Source organism: Pseudonaja textilis, chromosome 5 (genome assembly GCF_049901715.1).
Source record: "Pseudonaja textilis isolate UNSWEBS1 chromosome 5, rPseTex1.2, whole genome shotgun sequence".
Lineage (NCBI taxonomy): Eukaryota > Metazoa > Chordata > Lepidosauria > Squamata > Elapidae > Pseudonaja > Pseudonaja textilis.
Window position 1 is genome coordinate 7575711 of NC_141994.1, and position 22345 is coordinate 7598055.

The 22345-nt window shown below is 38.0% G+C and overlaps 1 protein-coding gene across 18 annotated transcripts in view; it reads right to left on the reverse strand.

The window, feature by feature from the left end:
* Positions 1 to 22345, reverse strand: part of CADPS2 (calcium dependent secretion activator 2) — a 334568-nt gene that overhangs the window by 174064 nt on the left and 138159 nt on the right. For all 18 annotated transcript variants that reach the window (XM_087934097.1, XM_087934094.1, XM_087934093.1 and 15 more), the window contains one exon: positions 16256 to 16367. In XM_087934097.1, coding sequence (XP_087790223.1) covers positions 16256 to 16367 — 112 coding nt within the window. The remainder of the gene's footprint in view (positions 1 to 16255; positions 16368 to 22345) is intronic.

Sequence of the window (22345 nt, forward strand, 5' to 3'; positions counted from 1 at the left end):
TCATTATTCTAATCAATGTAGATAATAGAACTATGCTAAAATAACTTTTTAGACTTAGTTTAAAATAGCTGAGCTTCACTTTCACTGATTAAGTTATTCTGTTGTAAATGAAACTAACTTGATTGAAATTTGTTATCATTAGAAAAGATAAATATGTGCTATATTTACACAATAATATTATAACACTGTGAACTGCATTGTGATGTCTATCTTTTCTGAGCCAGTTTGCACGTGTATTTATAATCTGAAAACTGTAGGAATTGCTAACTCAAACCAAGTTAATTATCCACTTGATCTCACTGCAAATACGCATTACCTTCCAGTGAATAATGTTAGAACTATGGAATTATGCAGTTTAAAATCAAAGCAGATAATAAATATGATTGCAGTATTTTTTCACATTAAACCTGCCTTTTGTGTGATTGGTTCCTTTTATTATCTTAACACAAACAGTTCCATTCACTTGAAACAAAGTATGGTAAAAATAACTTCACTTTTCAGTGTCAAGAAACAGTGTTACACTTAGTCTGTATATTTTACTAAATATTTTACTAACCTGCTGTATTTTAACAATATTAAATACCAAAACTGAATTAAAAAGAATACATTTTCATCCATATTTGTCGACAGAATCTGTCTCACATTGGAAGATTTATCAAAGTCCTTTATGTCCTTCTAATTGCTCAGCATATTCAATTGCCCCAATCATCTGGGGTACAAATGACTAAATTCTAAATTTTCAGCAATCAGTTATGGCAAGTGTGTAATGCTATACTAAGACACACACACTTCTCTCTCTCATTAGTTCTGTCAAGTGGGATGGAACAAAGATACTTTACCTTATGATATTTTCCCAATTTGAATAGTTATTTTCAAACAACACTTTGGAAAAAAAATCTGAAATAGTCAGTCATTAGTTACGGTAAGCAAAATTCATTCTTTCCCACATTGCCCTCTTCTCTGCTGACTACAAGCTATCCCACATTCCTGAATACATCTAACTTACAAACCTGCATACTGTACATTCAGCTTGTACTTTACTGGGAGTGTCAAACCTGGATGGAGATGATGAACACTATATGACCGTACAAGCATCATTTTACAATATGCTAGTGAACAGAAAAACATTAGCAGTTAAATGGGTGAGCTTCCAAAATTTGTGGTTGGCCAAGAAAAACAAAAGGATGGACAAATGTGAAACATATTTAAACTACACCCCCGCCCCCTAAAAAAAAAATCCAAGGAAATACATACCAACTTAAAGAGTCTCAAGCTCTATGATGCAGGAGGCACAGAAAGGATTATCAGTTATTTTCTAAAAGATTAACTTAGGCTGCTATTTGAACAACCTACATGAATCAGAACCAACCACGGAAACAGATGGATATCGGAACATGTTATTTCTTAGACGTGAGGGAATAAAACAAAGTTCTCTCAGGTTAAGGGGGAGAGGAGTGGGTGAATCTTCACTGTCAGATGGGAAAGAAATAGAACAAAACCCTAATGAGTTGAAGACAAAGCAGCAATTTTATCCCAACAAAAGAAAAACAACAATGATCATGGAAGAATGGAAAATGATTTAACTATATTCACAAGGCATGCCAGCAAGCTATTTTAAGATTATCATTAGCATTTACAGAAAAGAACATCAGCAATATAACGCATGCACGCGCATACTCACCCCCCCCATGATAAATTATTTATTGGCTACTTAAGGATTTGACAAGCAGTTTAAAGAAATTAAGAGTTTATTTTTTTAACTAAATAATCAAAACTAATAAGACTAAGGTGTGTTTTTTTTTTTAATTGAAATAGGCTTTGTGCTCAAACAACTCCAGCTGTTCCCACACTGAATTCACTTCTGTGTTAAGCATGTTCAATGAATGCCGCTTTGAATTAATTTTAAATGTCTGGACTTCCAAAGCCTAGAATATGGCAGGACATAGAGAAGGAGGAAGCTCTTTGATGATACAGAATTTAGCAATCTTAATCCAATCTCAAAAAAAACATATCTTCAGAAGGTAGTTTTCAAAAATGCTAAAATATTTTATCCAGACTTTATCATCTTTAGAGGAAACTAATGAAAACAAAAGGCCATGCTTAATGGATGTTCCATTAAATTGAATGGGTCTATTCTAAATGTGATTTAAGTCAGGAATCAATATATGAAGCTGCCTGTAATAAGTAAACATTGTTATGGCATAAAATTTAAATGTGTGTGCCTGACAAACTACATTCTTGAATTTATACACAGTCTTTGCCAAATTAAATACCAAATTTCTTCTCTCTTTCCCTACCATTCCTATACAATTCAATATTGCTCTATTGTATTAATCTGTGAATGAATTGGAGATTATTTATACCTGGAAGCAAAAGTTTCATTCACCCACAGAGACAAAAGTCACAATATTTAAAAAAAACAAAGACAAATATTACTTGTTTCTTTTGAACACATACATACTCCACACAATAAAAGTTTCTTTCAAACAGCCTTCTTCTCATTACCTTCCTTTTAAAAAGCATGAATCTACTAGAAAGAATTTCTACTAGATAACTTAGAACGTATCTTAGAATGTAAGCGACATAATGAGAACTCACATGATGGATGGATGGATGAAGAGAGGGATGGATAACAGAATAACAGAGTTGGCAGAGACCTTATAAGTCTTCTAGTCCAGGTGTCGCCAACCTTTTGGACCTCAGGGACCACCAAACTCATAATTTTAAATCCTGCGGATCACTAATATGAATTTTGACTGATGGTGGCTTGCTGACATTGGTGGAAAAGTCAGTCCCATATTCTAGAGCTGTAGTAGTCATAGGACTAGCCCTTTGGTCATCCTGGAGCAGCTGCTCCTCCACCCAGGTACACTGGCCTGCCATGGAATGGAGGAGTTGCTCCGGGATGATCAAATTGCCAGCCTTGTGACTACTGCAGCTCTGGAATATGGGACTGACTTTCCCACCAACATCAGCAAGCCATCCTGGGGAGGATTTCCCTCTCCCGCCATTGGTCTTACCTTTCAGTTCCCACTCACATGGCTCTACTCAAGGTAAGGTTTGCGCACAGCCAAAGGGTAGGGCCAGCGGGTGGGCGGGCCATGTGGACGGCACAGCCTTGTGTTCCCACACAGCCTGGATTAATTGCTTTGGGGGGGGGACATTTCTCTGCGGACCACCAAAATTTTCTCGTGGACCACCAGTGGTGCCTGGCCCACCGGTTAGCGACCACTGTTCTAGTCCAATCCACTGATCAGGCAGCAAACCCTATACCATTTCAGAGAAATGGTTGTCCAATCTCTTCTTAAAAACCTCCAGTGCTGGAGCATTGGATGGATGAATGGAAGGAAGGAAGGACAAAGAAAGAAAGCACAGTTATGATAGGATTATAATGTGAATGGGCAAAACTCCTTCCATAGCTATGCTGCTCCTGCTGCTCCAGAAGGAACTACAAATCCAAGAAGATCCCTCCTTCAGAGCACTATCACTAATTAAGGACAGCCACCTGGTCAATATTCCTGCAACTAAATACAGTAGTTTAAACATATGGTAAACATGGCCGGTGAGAATTAAGTCAGTGGCCCCCAAACTTTTTTGTACCACGGACCAGTACCGGCATCACAAAATGATCCATGGACTGGTACCGGAATCAGAACGCACGACCAAGGCAAGGCGAGCTGAGCGACCAGCCAGCCAGCCGTGCCCCGCTTCTCCCCGCCACCTTCAACTCCTCCTTTGTACCTTTTTTGTGCTTTTCAGGCTCTTTTTTAATCTCCTCCTGAGTAAAGCGAGACTCCACCGCCATCGGGATGGCTCTTCGTTCGAAGCTGCCCCCCCTCGACAAAACTAAGGCGCGAGGATTCCTTCAGCACCCAAGTGCTGCTTTCCAACAACCGACGACCGACAAGCTCACCCGGAAGCACTTTCTCAAGCACCGTCGAAACAAGATGGCGGCACCCAAGCAAACCGGCGGCCCGGTACAAAATGATCCACGGACCGGTACCGGTCCGTGGCCCGGTGGTTGGGGACCACTGAATTAAGTGATTTACCAGAAGATAACTCCATATATTTGTCCACACTTTCTCCTCTAGTTTGCCAAGAAATTTCATGTTAGTTTATCCTTGTCTTTCTTGTTCTGGCCCATGTAGGTTTATTTCCCTATATAACAGTGGATCTCATTTTATTTTTTAATCGTGTATTTTGTACATCTAATTTTTGTACCTCATAGTTTGGTGTAAACTATGAAGTACAAAAGCGTTCTTGAAAATAAAAACTATGCTTGCAGCTATTACTTTACTTTGCTATATGATGAGATTCAAAGTAACTAAAAAAAAATCCAATAAATAAGTAAACCAATACACTGGGGAGGTGGGAGGCATGGAGACCGTGGGGTACAGTCAACCCATGCTGCAGATACAGAAGGAAGAAAATGACCTCAAAGATATATTTTGACAGAAATTTCTCCTTTTCTTATAATCCTTCACTAGCACCTGACACTCTGGATTCATATCTGATAAACCTAAGACAAGTAAGAACATAAAAGCAATCCTGCTGGATCAGGCCAAAGGCATATGAAGTCCAGTATTCTGAGTCACAAACGGCAAGTTGAATTGGTAGATCACAGCCTGTTTCAGCATTGCTTGGGAGTAACCAATACTTAGAAGACACTGCCTATGATTCAGGAAGTAATGAGCAGCATCATTGTCCACTTTTAAACAATCCAAATTGGTTGCTTTCCTCAGTTGAGCTATGTGCTATGAAACCACATTTTTTTAAATCAATTCTGAAACTCCCTGTCTTCCTTCACCAGTTTTGCATTGTGAGTAAAAGAAAAACATTTTCATTGTCAAGTCTCCTTTGCTTTCAAGCTGGAGCTTTAACCTTTCCTCATAGGAGGCTAGTCCACCTTATAATCATATTGGTCACTCTGTTTCAAAACCTTTTCCACTTCCATAATATCTTTCTAAAGGAACTGTGACCAGACCTATACATAATACTCAGTGGTGGGATCCAAAATTTTTTACTACTGGTTCTGTGGGCGTGGCTTGGTGGGCATGGCAGGGGAAGGTTACTGCAAAATCCCATTCCCTCCCCACTCCTGGGGGAAGGTTACTGCAAAATCTCCATTCCCTCCCCACTCCTGGGGGAAGGTTACTGCAAAATCCCATTCCCTCCCCACCCCACTAACCTGCTTTCCAGTTCCGTTCTCCTGTGCAGGGCAAAAAAAGAAGACCCAGCTGATCAGCTGGGACTTGGGAGGCAGAGAATAGAGCAGGGCGGGGCCAGTCAGAGGTGAGATTTGCCGGTTCTCCGAACTACTCAAAATTTCCTCTACCGGTTCTCCAGAACTGGTCACAACCTGTTGAATACCACCTCTGATAATACTTCAAGTGTGGTTTCACCATAGATTTGTATAAGGGCATTATTATATCAGCAGTTCTATTTTCATTTCCCCTACAAATGTTTGCAAACAGAATTTTCTGGTTTTTGCAGCAGCTACATATAGTTTGACATTTTCATCAAGCCATCTGCAATTATTTCTGTCAGAAAAGATGACATTCATGTCACTGTTGTGGGTTGTTGTTTTTTGTACCTTTGAATCGGTGTTGATTTCTAGTGACCTGCCTGGACATGTCCCTGCAATTTTCTGGGCAATGTCTTCAGAAGTCACTTGTCATTGCTTTCTTTCTACAGCTGAAAGACAGTAATTGTTCCAAAGCAACCAGACTGACTTTGTGCAGCTACAGCTCACAATCACCCAGTTTCTAAAATGTATCTTTAACCATTACACCAAACTGACATTTTCCCTTTTACATGAAAGTGACTGAAATTGTCCATCATTATCATTGCAGCTTTTTCAGATGTCTAATTACATTTGTCACTTTTTATGTTAACTTGAACTTCTTTGGACTAAATGTCACTAGTACTAACTGTTTTTTGGGGGGAATATATAGACAAACATATTGACTGACTAAAAGAATTTGCTCTATATATAAATACTCTGTTATGAATAAATGAATGAATGAATGAATGAATGAATTCTTTATTGGCCAAGTGTGATTAGACACACAAGGAATTTGTCTTGGTGCATATGCTCTCTGTGTACATAAAAAGAAAAGATACATTATGATATTCTATGTCACTCTCAAGTTACAGGACAATTTTACCCTCAATATACCCTTATCTACAGAGCTTGTATAAGAGATAACTATGCATCTCATTTCTTACCTACACTTTACCATATATCCAGTGGTGGGATTCAAATAATTTAACAACCAGTCCTCTGCCCTAATGACTGGCTGGGTAGGCATGGCTGGGTGGTCATGTGACTGGGTGGTGTGGCCAACTCAACATCACTCATCACACCCAGCCCCGCCTCCCGGCCACTCTCTCTTTTCCCAGGCCTTGAGCCTATATGCAACACCTCCAGAAATGAAAGGTTTAACCAACCCTCAGTTTCCTGGTGCAAATGTTCCCCCCCGCCACCCCAGTGAAAGGATGGGGAGAGACCAGCAAAGCATTCTGCTCCCATCACCAAGGAAAGTAAGACATTGGAGGATGAGCTTATTAAAAAGCAATATATTGTGTCCTAACAGCCAATATTTCACATCTGAGGTGGCAGAGGCAATAAATCCCATTGATTCCTCAGAAGCAATTTACAATTAACGCCCATTTGCACCCCAAAAATAATAAATAAAAAGCAGAAGGAGAAGGATTGACAATATTCCGGTGCAGGCAATTCTGAAAGAGACTAAGCTAAAGCTGGATGAACTCCTTCCTTCCTTCCTTCCTTTTTCAGCCTGTTTTTGGGCCATTATGCAGGCCGTTTTTCAGCTATTTTCAGGCCATTTTGGGGCCTATTTTCCAACTGTTTTGGCTGTTTCTCAGGCTGTTTTCAGACCATTTTCTGGGCTGTTTTTCACCCTAAAAATAGCCCAAAAATGGCCCAGAAAATAACCCAAAATGGCCCCCAAAACAGGCTATGGTGGGATTAACCAGTTTGCTGAACTGGGCAAAATTTTAACAACCAGTTCATCTGAACTAGTCTGAACTGGCTGAATCCAACCTCTGCATATATCTTATTATTATTTGCATTCTAACATCAAGCACTCCAGCTCTCCCATTTTTACTTAGATCTTCTTTCATTTGACAAACATACATAATATTACCCTTGGATTTTCCTTTACCATTGGCATTCTGTAGCTCTCTTGACTGACTGTATTCATTTCCTAGATCTATCATTCTTTGAAAATCTTACCAAAAATGTCACCCTCCGCTATAAACAATTCTTATGTGCTGGATATCTGTTGCATTCCGCTGGCTTTCTTTGCAGTATCCATTTAAAAACTGTTTATCATCTTTTTGATGTTATGTTATAAACGCTACTGGTTCAAGTGCAACCCATTCTTCTTTGTGCAGACTAGGTTTGACCCAACAGATATACAATAATAGTACCTCACAAATCTAAATCCCTTTTCCCAATAATATTTTCTCAATCATTCATTGAGACTTTGCAGCTAAACCTAATTGATTCTGTGCATGGAAAAGTGGTATCATCAGTCATTGATGCTGAAAAGGAGCCACTGCCAATGAACAGCTTTCCCCAGCACTATATACATAACTATGTAGACAGCGTCTGCCACCTTCAAACTAGGCAGAAAATTCATTGTGCAGATGGCACATCCATATCTCTATGTGTAAACTTCTAAAAAAATGAATGCCCCACTACCTCAAGCTGATGTACCAGGCTGAAGTCATATGCTACCCTATTATCCTTGACTTTTTGTTACCAACTTCTCTGTTTTCCTAGCTAATTTTATTCACCTATTATGGTCCTATGAGAATGAACCTGCTGTCTAAGAATCAGGAGGTTATTACATTGATCATACACATATAATGTCTGACTAGCAATTATTCCCATGATGTTCAATACAATACAACAGATAGCTCCACAGCCCCTGACAGCTTCTGACTGTCTAGTTATAATACAAAATCACAACAATGAATTCTAAATTGATATCACATCAAGGGGGAAATAGAAATGGTGTTGTTTAACCCTTCTATACAGAGAACCAGCTGCACCATGAACTTGCAAAACTCAGATGTATTCAGGAAAAATAACCAAGTAGACAGCAACGATAAACATTTAAATTTCACCATTTATCTGCTCTTCTGCTTGGCTCAACAATAATACAAAAAGGAAAGTAAGAAAACATCATTTGGCACAGAAGTTTATAGGCCTTGAAGCAGGGATAGGATTCTACCAGTTTGCACCTATTCGCTAGAACCGGTTGTTAACATTCTAAGCAGTTCGGAGAACCGGTTGTTAGAAGAAATTACTGGCCTAATCCTGTAAGGAAGGCAGGAAGGAAACATTCTGGTGTTGCTTACAGAAACTGCCTCTCCGTTAACCCTGATTACATTCTTGGCAGGGCTAGACTACCTGTCTCAGGAACTTTTCTAGAGGGTTTTTTTTTTTTTTTGGTACTTTGCTTGTGTGGAGTGACCATTCAAAGTTACAGTGGCACTGAAAAAAGTGACTTATGACCCTTTTTCACACTTACGACTGTTGCAGCACCCCCACAGTCATGAGAGGACAGGTGGAGATGCGTGCCTCGATGTGAGTGATATTGAGTTGGCCACACCCAGCCAATCACATGACCACCAAGCCACGTCCACCCAGTCACATGACCAAGCCACACCCACAACCTAAGCCACGCCTACAAAACCAGTTGTTAAAAATTTTGAATCCCAACCCTGCCTTGAAGCAATTTCGCCAATTTCTATATTTCTTTTATTTTCTACTTCTATGCTCAATTTTTCTGTGCTGCTTTTTAAGAAAGCCATAGTTTGCAAACTTTGTACAGACTTTATACTATGTAACATGCTGGTATTCCTGCTGGATGCCTACTTTTCATTTTCCCTATGTAAATAAATGCAGTTGATTTTATCTGCTGACTTGCCCAGAGGCAAAAAAATTGCTTCCATACTCCAACAAGGTGTGGACTGAACCCTGACCTTCACTAGGGTCTTTTTAAATAAAAGGTTGTTGATGAAAGGATAACATTTTCCATCTCTAACTGTGGATTGTTAATATATTCCCTCTCATCTCCTGCTAATGAATGGAAAAACACTATATTCACTTGGAAAGGAAGGGAAATATTCACTCTCATATCTCTATGTTCGCTTTTTCATTCCATTTTCTTTTTTCATTGTGTAAGCAGTATTCAATTGCAGCAGGTGGCACCATCTAAATGACCTTGTCTGAACCCCAAAAAAGCTAACAGGGGAAAAACCTGGTTATACTTGAATGGAAAAATATAAAGAACTGGAATTAAAAAAAAAAACCCAACAACCAGCAATCCTATCTTGTAGGAAGATAATGGCAAACTCCTTTCCTATAGCCAAGAAAACTAGAAGGGCATGGTAACATAGTCACAAAAAGTAAAAAATGACACACTTTCATGAATATGAATATATGTATGTATAGAAAATATCTGAGCGTTTGGTAACTGACTTTCTTTCTCTTTCTTTCTTTCTTTCTTTCTTTCTTTCTTTCTTTCTTTCTTTCTTTCTTTCTTTTTCTTTCTTTCTCTTTCCCTCCCTCCCTCTCTTCCTTCCCTTCAACCCTCCTCCTGTCCCTCCCTCCCTTTTTGAAAAGTACATAAAATTCAAGGAAACAGAAAAAAAAGAATAAAGGAAGAAAAGGGTCCAGGGAAAAGCAAACTGAGTACAGGAAACAAAGAGAACAAAAATATAAAAATAATACTTTCTGACTTTCTTTGACCCTTATAATAATTCTCTTTCAAACTGTAATTCAGTGTAAATTTCGAATATTAATCTGATATTCTTTCCCCACTAACTTTCTTGCTATCCTCTATCCTCAGAATGTGACAAAATTGCCTGTTCTACTTTTCTGGAAATATATAGGTTAGAAATTAAAAGATGAAAATAATTTTAGTAATGTATCTTCCTGGTCATACATGGAGGCAGTTTTAGCCTTTCCATCCTGTCTTTGGAGAAGAGAGAGAGCAATCTTTCCCAGGAGTTTTTTTTTTTTTAAAAGAACTTTACTTAGAAAATATAAAGCTTAAAATCATAAAAGAGAATGCAATATTCCAGGCACACCACACGATGGGGTTTTGCTACAAATAAACTCTTTTTTTGTGGGAAAGTAGCCTACCAAAATATTATAAATAAAACATTTTCCTGCTCAAACTGAAGACTGGAATGCAAGACTGTGTTTACAGTCTACAGTTTCCCATTTATACAGAAAACTACCCAGAGAGAGACACTTACCTAGCATAGGAAAAGATATGAATCCTAATTCAGATTCCCAGGTAAATATATTACTTATATCTTAAAACTAAAATTTTCTGAAAAAGAGACGTTCTATTTTTCTCAATTACCTGGATGTTCTGTAGATTCCTGGCAAATCTAAGTTTTAATAAGAGGCTGAATGAAACAAAATTAGGGTTTTTCTCAGCCCTGATTCGTAACTGCTCCTTTGGTTGTCTCTTCCAATATTGCTTTTTTTATATTTTTAAAGGACCCAAATGATTTATCTCCAGAATAGGAGAGACTGGAGTAAATCTCTGTGTGTATGTGACGAAGAGCATTTCTTCCTCATGGATGTAACTGAACATCTGAGACCATCTGGCAATAACACATGCTTTTGCATGTGATGCAAATGTACTATACATCTACAGTAATATTTTTAAGCTTGCTTTCTCAGTTAAGAAAATGATTAGAATATTTTTGACTAGAATATAACATCAGTCAGCTTTAAAAGCAATTGTTTTTGTGTATGTAAGAATTAAAAATGTTTGGAACAGATGTGAAAGAATTAGTCTTTGAAACGTTAAGAAATATTTAAATTAGCATCACATATTTGGTGTAGATACTAGATAATAGGATGTAATTTAATATGGCAAAATGGAAGAGTATTGATGCATGCTTTGGTACTTCTGTTTAATATAGCCAATGCATATTTCACCATTCCTCATTTATCACCAAATTGCTTTGACCTTTAACAGTTCAGATTCTCGAAACTGTTGCTCTTTCTTTATAGAGTAAAATTTTTTAAAAATATCTTTTTTAAAAATAGTTCAGATTCTTGGAGAGGGCTTAAGCTTACAATAAACCTTTATACTCATTTGAACTGCCTGGATCTCATGATTTTTCTGATGCTTGACAGTCATTTTATGACTGTAGCAGTTCCTTAACAAACAACCACTGCAAAAATGGTCATAAAATTGGATCAGTCACGTGATAGTGACTTTACAACTGTCATGATTTATGACCATAATAGAAAAGCTCCATTACAGTTGCAAGTTGAGGACTACCTGTAAATTCAGATAATACAATCAGAAGAATGTCTACCACTTTTACTGCTCCAAATCCGCAATTTCTTAGGAATTTGGAAGTCCTTTCCAGTACACTAGCACAAAAGATTTTTTTTTATTCATTTATTCATTTCAATGAAATACTTAGGCACAAATGAATATAGATAATGACTTCTTCCATCATATTATAGAATAGGATGCTATTCCCAATAGAAAATGTAGCATCGCTATCAGTTTTGAATATATGGATAATATTCATAATTCCTACCTTCTGGACAGGGTTGTGGTTACTTTAAATCTATAAAATCCCCTTTGCAAAGATTTAAGGAACACAATAAACATATTATATCTTCTCATGCAATTTAGCATCCAACTGAAATCAAGAAAAAAATTCCAGCCTATAAAAAAAAAATCAAGACTGTCTCTTATTTCTCAGTATTAAAAGCCCACATTACGGTGACAACCATCCAAATCATTTGAACAATATTCCAGCAATAGTGCAGCTTAATTTGTATAAGACATCTCCTAACCAGTTATACTGTGGGTTTTTTTTTCTGTACTGCTTCAAGAAACCAAAGAGTCAGTAATAGTTGTATCTTTTAAATAATCCTCTTTTGCTTTGGAGAATATGGAAACAGCAGATATTACACATTAAGGAACAAATTGAACATAAGCAGTGCCCTGCTGGTTAGGATCTCAGGCCCATCTAATCCAGCAGCCTGTTCTCACAGTGGCCAACTAACTGCACAAGGAAGTGTCCCTGTAGTCTCTGTCTCCCAGCAGATGGTGTCCAGAGGTAGTCACACTGCCATCAAGGCTAATAGTTATTGATCCACAAGACTTTTATGAATCGATCCAAACCTTTTTTTTAAAGTCAGCCAAGCTGATAACCAGCACCACAAATATCATTCAGGCTACATTGCTTGCTAAGACTGACAATGCCTCACACAAAGAATCCGCCTTCAAACCAAGTATGATTTATGGGTTCTACCATGTGCATCTTCTTTAAATACCGAATTGTCTACTTCTGTATAATGATGCACCTCAGTGCTGAAATCAAGGGTTGGAGGATTTTTAATTGAACATTATTCCTTGTTTTACCCAATAAGCATGATCTGCAAAAGATCATAACCTAATGTCAATATTTTAATCTTCTGGCTCCAGGGAGTTCTCATTTAATGACCCTCTTAGAAATGGGCAACTCTGCTGCTAAGCAAAGCGGTCCTTAATTGGGAAATCAGCGACCAGTGTGCTTCTAGCTAGAAAGAGACAAGACTACTTAGTTACACGTGTTCAGTTTTTGCTTGCCTTCTAAGCATTCCTCTGGCCTTTGGAATACTCAAGTGCTTCCTTACTTCTTGTTCACTTTGAAAGCAATGTGACTGCACCACAGTCTAAGCATGGAAGCCCTGGGTATGCTTCACAAAAATCTTACAGTACTCAATTGAAATCTTTTCCTTCGTTTTCACTGTGGTGGTGAGGGTGAGGGGAGAAAAAGCAAGCAATTTCTGTAGACAATGTCTAAGGAGATTCTCAACTGTCCAGGTCATGATTGCTCCAAAGGTGCTTTTTTCAAGAGGCAGCTGGACTCTCTGCTTTTTCTTTGAAGACCTTTCGCTTCTCATCCAAGAAGGTTCTTCAGCTCTAACTGGATGGTGGGGAATGGAAGGATTTATACTCCTTGCAGACAGCTGGTCATTTGCATTCTTTTAGTGAGTCATTAAGGAGGTTTATCTGACCCTTACCTATTGCCAGTATAGGATCACATTGCTTTCGACACATAAGAGGGCAAATGGCTTACTGCTTTGAAATGCAAAGGTCTCAAATGATTGTAAATGGGCCAGAAAATTATTTTCAGCACTATTGTAACTTTGAATGGTTACTGAATGAATGGTTGGTAAGCAAGGAATGCCTGTATTTTATTCTAATAATTTCATAAATCATGTTTTTAAAGTTACTGTTTTATCTCAGATGAGCTGTAAAGTACCAGTGTCAGGACTCCGACATGAATGAGAGAAAAAAAATACTTCTTTGGTCTTTTTAGTTGTCACCCAGATGTTCTAAGTCAGGTGTCACCAACCTTTTTGACCTCAAGGACCATCAAATTCATACTTTTAAATTCTGAGGACCACTAATATGATTTTTTTAAAAAAAAGATAATATATTTAATATATTTTCTTATATTAAATATAAATTTAATATTTTTAAAAATAATTTTTATTATATATATACACACACACACATATACATATACATACATATAAATATTTTTTTTATTGGGTTTGTCAATTGCTTACAAGATAATAGGTATAAGTAAAAACATAGTCATTAATACATGGATACATATAATAAAAAAAAGAAACAATAGGACAGGGATGGTAGGCACGTTGGTGCGCTTATGCACACCCCCTACAGACCTCTTAGGAAAGGAGTGAGGTCAACAGTAGAAAGTCTAAGGTTAAAGTTTTGGGGGTTTGGGGAAGAAACCACAGAATCAGGTAGAGTATTCCAGACATTGATCACTCTGTTGCTGAAGTCGTATTTCCTACAATCAAGTTTGGTGCGATTAACCTTGAGTTTGTATCTATTGTGTGCTCTTGTGTTGTTATGGTTGAAGCTGAAATGTTCATTGACAGATAGGACATTGCAATGTATGATTTTATATACTATACTTAGATCAGACTGAAGGTGGTGTAGTTCTAGGTTTTCTAGGTCTAGAATTTCAAGTCTGGTGGCATAAGGTATTCTGCAACGAGTAGAGGAGTGGAGAATTCTTCTTGTGAAATATTTCTGGACTTTCTCAACTGTGTTAATATCAGATACATAATGTGGGTTCCAGACTGATGAGCTGTATTTGAGTATTGGTCTAGCAAATGTTTTGTATGCTCTAGTTAGTAGTGTAATATTACCAGAGAAAAAGCTACGTAAGATTAGGTTAACAACTCTTAATGCCTTTTTGGCTATGTAGTTACAGTGGGCTCTAGTACTTAGATCATTAGAGACGAGTATTCCAAGATCCTTGACAGAGTTTGGATCATCAACAAGGTCTTGACTATTCAGCCTGTATTTTATTTTCTGATTTTTTTTGCCAATACGTCAGACAGATCATTGATTTGTTGAGATTTGAAGTTGCCATTTGTTTGACCATTCTGATACATAGTCAAGGTCTTTTTGGAGGGTAGTAGTATTGTCTGTGGTGTTGAATAGCTTTACATCGTCAGCAAAGAGAACACAGTTGCTCTTAATATGATCACAGAGGTCGTTTATGTAGAGTATGAAGAGAGTTGGTCCTAGAACACTGCCTTGGAGGACACCACTGTTGACAGGTACAGAATCTGATATGATGCTCCCAATTTTGACCATTTGTTGTCTGTTTGACAGGAACGCTTCTGTCCAGTTATGCAAGTGTCTAGAGATACCATAAGATTTTCATTTTCAGAGTAGTTTGTCTCCGACATCTCAGCTCTTTTGCCCCAGCGAGAACTATGTTTCTGCTTGCTTTTCCTGTGCTTTCCATGGGCAGCGATGGGTGGGGCCATGGGGGGTGGGGGACAGCAGAGGAGAGCAGAATGCCGAGAGGGATGAGGAAACTGATGCCAACGCTCCATTTTGGACCTCTGAACTAGATGAAGAGCACAGACTTGCCCCCTCTTCCCCCTCCCACCACCACCAGCTAGTACTTTTCCTGGGCTGTCCCTATAGCCTGCAGCCATCGAGGAAGAGCCCAGGCCAGGAGAGGCGAGCTGGAAGGTGCGGAAGTGCTGCGCAAAGGCAAGTAGCGCGGCGTTCCTGAATCTTCCGGCCATCTCCATTGCAGCTTTAGTGCGCCTGTGCTACCAGCCTCCTCTTGCTGCAATAGCACCATTCGTCCTGGCCGGTGAGGGCTGTGCTGCTTTTTGCAGATTTGTGCTCAGTCGAAGGGTGGGAGCCAGTGGATGGGCAGACTCTGGGGGGACATTTCTCTGCGGCCCACCAAAATTTTCTCATGGACCACCAGTGGGCCGCGGGCCAGCGGTTGGTGACCACTGCTTTAAGTGGAGGCTTGATTAAAATTCAAATATAACTAGTCCTCATTTAGCAACTGATTCATTTAGTGACTGTTGGCAGTTATACAATGATTAAAACGTAGCCGTACAACCAATCCTTGTATTTTTGATTTTATAGGTCTGTAAAGCAAAGAAGCTGAAACACAATCAGGGTTTCCTTTAGCAACCCTTTTATTTAATGATCAAGTTGCTGATCCCAATTGTGGCCATTAAACAAGGACAATCTATACCAGATGCAGTGGTATTTTGGAGGGGTCAAAAAAGACAATTCATCCCATTTTATCCTCTTTCCCTAACCAATATATTGCTGAACAGATACTGAGCATATAATACGGTAACTGGAATTTGTTACAACCTGAAGTATAATTCACCTTTCCTCACTTTTTCTCCTGATGTTTTGGTCATACAACTCCCAAATTCTCAGAAAGTATCATTTTGTCTAGAAATTCTGGGAGTTACTATTCTAACATATCTGGAGAAGACTAACTAGCTTATTTCTTATTTTCGAGACCCCCACTAGCAAATAAATGAATAAAACATAAAGCACATTTCAAAACCAGCTGTTACTATCTACTTTTAATAGGTACAAAGTTACTTTTTACATTGAATGTACCAGGTTCACCATTTCAGAGATACGCTAATATGAATTACTGACAAATTCTATTTTACATTTATGAATTGCATAGACCAAACATATTTGCCATTCTCTATACATTCTGGTTACACTTTATTAATAATTTGTTATCTACAAATTTTCACTGCAAGTCTAAAACTAATACATATTTATGGGAGTCACAAAGAAGCTTATAGCAGTTACCCTGTAACTCAATATTTTATACTAGTAAAAACGATGTTAACACTCACCCTTCCTAGCTCTTTATCTTCAAGTGCCAGGACCCCTGTGCTTTCTGTAAAAAGTTTCACCTTGACGACAGGCCGAGGATGGGTTGTAGTAAAATCCCCTTGGGTTCCCCATCTGTAACAACAATAAAATGGTGACATTCATAATCCAAGCCCATTAAAGGTAAGTGGCACTGGGTTTCAATAAACAACTGCAGGATTTTCACCTCCCTACAGACGTATTGAGTAGAAATCTACATCTGAACATTAGGTTTTGAGATTGGCAGAGTTGAAGGGTTTTTCAGACATTAGTTTTGCAATTAAAAACCATTCAATGTGGCAGATGGCACGATGAAAGATTAATTATACACTGTGAGTGTTCTGTCGCCAGTAAAGAGATTCGCAGACCGGAGTTGAATTCAGCTCTTTAATAATAACAGTAACTTCAACTGCAGTCGAACCACAGCAGCCCTTTTTATAGCGGCTGCTCCATGGCTCGCAACCAATGACATTTAGTTAAACTTCCCGCCGCTATTGGCGGCCAATCCGGTACTAACGTTACTAACCAACCGTATCATTGCTTCTGTTAACCAATAGGAACATCGCCCTAGAAGTCTCTATTTAAATACACTACAGTGAGTATACAAGAAAAAGTGGATAGATTTGCATAAATTATTTGGGATGAATTTGAATTTTTCCCATTAGAATATACTGAAGATATGAACACCAATCATGTTAAAGGTGTTTTTTTCAAGCACTGTGCAGCTGTCTATTACAATGTTGTCATTAATGCCTAATGTGGTGTTGATGAATCTATGACACACGTGTCACATGCCATTTCTGCAAAATATATGACAGGATATGATATGCAAACCCTCTAAGGTCTCTGAAAATCGAGTAAGCACTCTCACGTGATTTTCAGAGGCGACACAAGCCCAGTGAGAGCAGGGCCCAGTCATATGAAAGGGCCCTCCTCATGCAGAGCCTCTGAGGGCTCCCAAAAAAATCACACGAGAACAGGACCTGCTTTCCTGCTCTTTTGGGACACTGCAAGGCCACAGCATTCTCTCATTCAGCATTTCAACAGCTACAACCTGAAAATAGATTTTCATTAATAGAGCTTTAGCAGCTACAGCCTGAAATAGTTTTCTTTTTAAAGGCTTGTTTTGATGGAGCCGCGGTCACAGTCCCTGGTAAGCTTTCCTGTTTTGCTTGTCTTGGAAAACAAAGGAGATTCTTCCATAGAACAATTGCCATCTGGTGAGAGCTAGAAGCGTCTCTTTTCTGTGGCAGCCCCTGCCCTATGGCACACTATGGCACACCTGAAGATCAGCAGGCCTCCATCCTCCTGGACTTCTGTAAAGCTTTGAAGACCTGGCTTATCCCTCAAACACTGGGGATAAGATGACTGCACATTAGAAGTCTGACTTGGTGCCAGGTCTTTTTCGTTTTAAATGTTTTAATCTGTTGAGTTTTATAGTTTTAATAAAAAATAAATGAATAGGTAACCACTTTTGAAAAACCTTGCCAAGAAAAACTGCAGGGACTTATCTAGGCAGTCTTTAAGAATTGGACATGATTGAACAGAAGGAAAAAAGAAACCAAACAACTCCTGTATTGCCAAGCCAGACATGATCTGAAATATCTGGCTGATATTACCCTCGACTTGATTCCTACATCCTAGTTATGTAGATCTGCAACTTGACAGCAATAGCAATAGCACTTAGACTTATATACCGCTTCACAGTGTTTTACAACCCTCTCTAAGCAGTTTACAAAGTCTGCATATTGTCCCCAAGAATCTGGGTCCTCATTTTACCCTCCTCGGAAGCATGGAAGGCTGAGTCAACCTTGAGCCTGGTGAGATTCGAACTGCCAAATTGCAGGCAGCCGCAGTAGCAGAAGTAGCTTGCAATATTGCATTCTAACCACTGTGCCACCATGGCTCATATGTGAGGGCGACAGAGGATGTAATACTCAAAATATGGTTTTGTAGAACTACTGCATTGGCTAATTAACATGGGTTTTCTTGAATTTTAAGTTTGCTTTTCTAATTATACTGCTAATAATTTCCCATAAACCTTAACCTTTAAGAAAAAAACTCTCTTTCAGAAACCAGGATTGGCAGGAGAGTATTCAAGACATTATAGATAATAGTTTCGTTTTTAGCTGTTCTCAAGCCTCCACGAACAAAAATAATAGTCAAGCCAACCTTGGGAAGTGCTGAAAATGTATCTTACACAAACCCATTTTTCCTTTCCAAATGTTTCTTGTATTCTTTTATTCAGAATACAATGCTCTTTTTTATGGCTATGCTCACATATTATTGGATGCTTCAATTTTTTTGATGTAACTGAACAAGATGACTATTTCTAAACTAATCAACTTCTGACCTGAAGTTTATTTACTATAAAAGTAAATATAAGCCATTTTCCACATTCCCCCTTTTCATAGAGAGACCCCACCACTTTATCAGAGTATGCAAAGACAAGAATGGTTAGAATATGAAAGCTCTGTCAAGGAGGAAGATGACTGGCTTACCAGCTGGCTACTCAATTTTGCATGACTTAAAAATATTTTCATGATTCTTGTGTTAATTATTTGTTAGGTTTATTTCTTGTGCTTACTTGCAATGTTTACTCACCATTATTAGTTGTATGGATTTGATCCCAAATACTAAGTTATTGGATGATTCTTTTCAGTCAAAGCTTTAAAAAGACTCAAAGGGGGAAAATGAAGGACTCAGGTTGGAATTAGGAAAGTTTGTTAAAGGAATTGCTGACACAGAAAGTTGCAGCTGTGATGAGTGTAACAAATGGTGGGACACTACTGCCTAGCAAACAAGAAAGTTGCAAGTAAGAAGTTGCAAGTAAAACAGGCGTCTTCAAACTTGACAGTTTTAAGACTTGTGGACTTCAACTCCCAGAATTCCTCCTTCAGTCATGTTAGCCCAGGAATTCTGGAAGTTGAAGTCCACAAGTCTTAAACTTGCCAAGTTTGAAGACCCTTGCACTAGAAGGATGCTAGCTATGGCACATAGATATATAAACTTAAGTAACTTCTAGCTTATTGTAATACCACTAGTAAAAGACACACCTCTTTTAATAAGAAAGTTTATTAACATAAACATGCAATGTATGAAGAAGGATAAAGTAGAAGAATTCAATCAAAAGAAATGTGTCAAGGAACCAATGTGTGATTCTTAGGGTGTTAATTTCCTTAATGATGTAAAATTTGTGCTTGTGCATTATTCAAGGTCTTGACTCCTTTAGCTGTTGAGACCCTTTTGCTAGAGTACTTTAATAAAAGAAGCTAGAAAAGCCATTCCTCGTGCCTGGTAGCTTTGATGCCAGGCTAGAACCCATTTTGAGTACAACACATGTATAACTAAAGTTTTCTGTTGCCATGGAACTTCACTGATATCCAGTGTATACTTTGGAAAATGCCAAAAAAAAAAAAAAAACATATAAGGAGAATAGGATGATACAAATTGTTGTTGTTCCTTCACGTCAGTGTTGATTCTGCTGACTGCTTGGAGAAGTCACTGCAGTTTTCTTGGCAAGATTTCACAAATGCCTCCTTCCAAGAGTTGAGAGATAGTGACTGACTCCAAGAGTAGGCTCAATGCCTAAGCTAGGATAGAACTCAGAGCCTCTTGGTCTATAGTCTGGTGTCTTAATTACTTACACCAAATAAGTAACAACTGGTATAACTCACCTGAAAACAAATTCCTTTAAGATAAGATAAACTTTTATGTACATATTTTGTATGTAAATACTATGGCTACAACTATGTTTTCTATAATTTGCATCATGCCCCTTAAAGATAGTAATTAGCAAATAGTATCAACTTCATAAAATTTGACTCATGGTGGAGTTATTTAAATAGCAAATGTCTTCTCTAACTAGACTGGCCTCAGTGACACAGAATTAAGTCTATTTTACATTAGCATATGCATTGTTTTCTTATGTATAAAGCTTGTCTGTAACTGTTCACAGAAAGCATTTATGTGTTTTTCAAGTTACTAGTTTTGATTTTTCCCCTCAAAACATTTAACCACCTGCAAATTATAATAATATGAATTTATTCTGTTGCAAGGGGTGGGTGCCTTAGTGACAAAATACTCCCATCTCTTACATAAGGATGAAGCAATTACAAATGTCAATCACTGCAGATTTAATTCTAATAGAGTTCTGAGATGATGCTGAGAAAAAAGACAGGGAATACAAGGAAAAAGAAAAAATTGGTGGAGAAGGAAAAAAAAGCTTGTTTAGGATGATATGCTGAAAGAGACAGGAGGGAAGGCGTTCTGAATTAACAGGAGGGGGGATATACAAACACAAAACATAGTGAATCTACATATTTTTAATATAATAGATGCGTAAACTGAACTGTCATCTAACTTAATGAAGTTAAACTATTTTTGTGACTCATCACCAAAAGATTACTGTTTTGAAATAAGCCCAAGATCATCCACTTTTCTTGAATCCATTTTGTTAAATAGTTAAATTCTATGATGCAGATATTCTCTTGGCTTCTATTTACCATAAGGATTATTAAGTCCAGCTTCTATTTCTTCTGCTTCACTGTGGTATACTGAAAAGTGTCTGTGCACAGTATATTTCTTGTGACGTTTTTAGCCACACTGATCACTAGGAGACGCTATGCAACCTGTTTTATTGTACTGAGACTCATCAGATATGAATAATAGTTGTTATTCTTTGGGATATAATAGGCATTATATGGGTACAACATCTATGGGGAATACCCTCTGGCAATTCCTTTTGATGTAGAAATAGGACAAAACTTATTGGTGTTTCCTGAAAGTTAATATAACAGAAAACACCACATAGGTTATATGCTATGTAAAAATGGAAATCCCCCTTCATTAGAGAGAGGCTGGAAGTCAGATAAAACCTTATATATGGGGACATGACATAATGCACTGTATATAGTTAAATGTATATTGTCAACGGAAATTAATAGGCCCATGAATTCAATTCCCAGTAGAGGGTTTAATCTCACAGAGTAACAAGCTAACTACAGTATTAGTATACGACATTTTGGTGTCATAAGGATTGCATTAAACAAAGGACAATGAGGAGAATGGACATTATGATACGGGATAGATAGGCCATATAGCATACCTCCAAGGCAGAGCTAGAAATACCATTTCTTTTCTGAATGTGAGCCCCAAATCCAAGAGTACAATTAGGAAGGGCTCTAAGATTGTCATAAAATAAAATACTGGGTTGGAAGATGCTTGTACTGTGTGCGCGCGCATGCGTGTGTGTGTGTGTGTGTGAGAGAGAGAGAGAGAGAGAGAGAGAGGGAGGAAGAGAGAGAGGGAGGAAGAGAGAGAGGGAGGAAGAGAGGGAGAAAAATGAAAGAGTTTTGACTTGGAGTAAAAGAACAAGCCTCATATGTATTACAATATAATTACTAGGACCATTCTCTCTCTCTTTCTCCGTGTATACATATAAAACTGCTGCACGTTTGTACAGATGTTGTAATGCATACAACAGCAATTTAATATTTCAAATGTTATTTACTTATGTTCTCCACAATAATACAAATCTAACAGCTGCAGTGTTTATTGTAGTAATTTTATTTTACTGGCATCTGCAAACACTGTGTTGATCAGGATAACTTAATTTAGCAAAGACTGAAAAAAAAAAAACTAAACTACTGAGATCAATGTCAAGTAAGATTCTCTAGTTTTTTCAGAGTACTGTGGGATTTATATCGCATTAGGAATCCAAAATGTTATTTTTATACAGAATGAAACAAGGACAGGAATAAGCTTTGTGAACTGAATAAGTGAAGTGTAAGAGCAATACGTAGGCATATCCTTATCTGTCCAGATACTGAAGGTGACATTCCAGAACACTAGAATTGAGAACTTCTCTCAAGGCTAGAGATTGATATACAGGTAGTCACTGAGTTATGACCAGTCACTTAATGATCATCTGAAGCTACAATGGACCTCCTTGAGGATACTTATGTCCTGGTTTTAAATTTCCAACAGCTGCCCCCTCAGGTCACATACCATTTGCAGCATCCTACAGTCAAATGATTGCATTTTACGATGGAATTCACTTCCAGTTTTTGGCA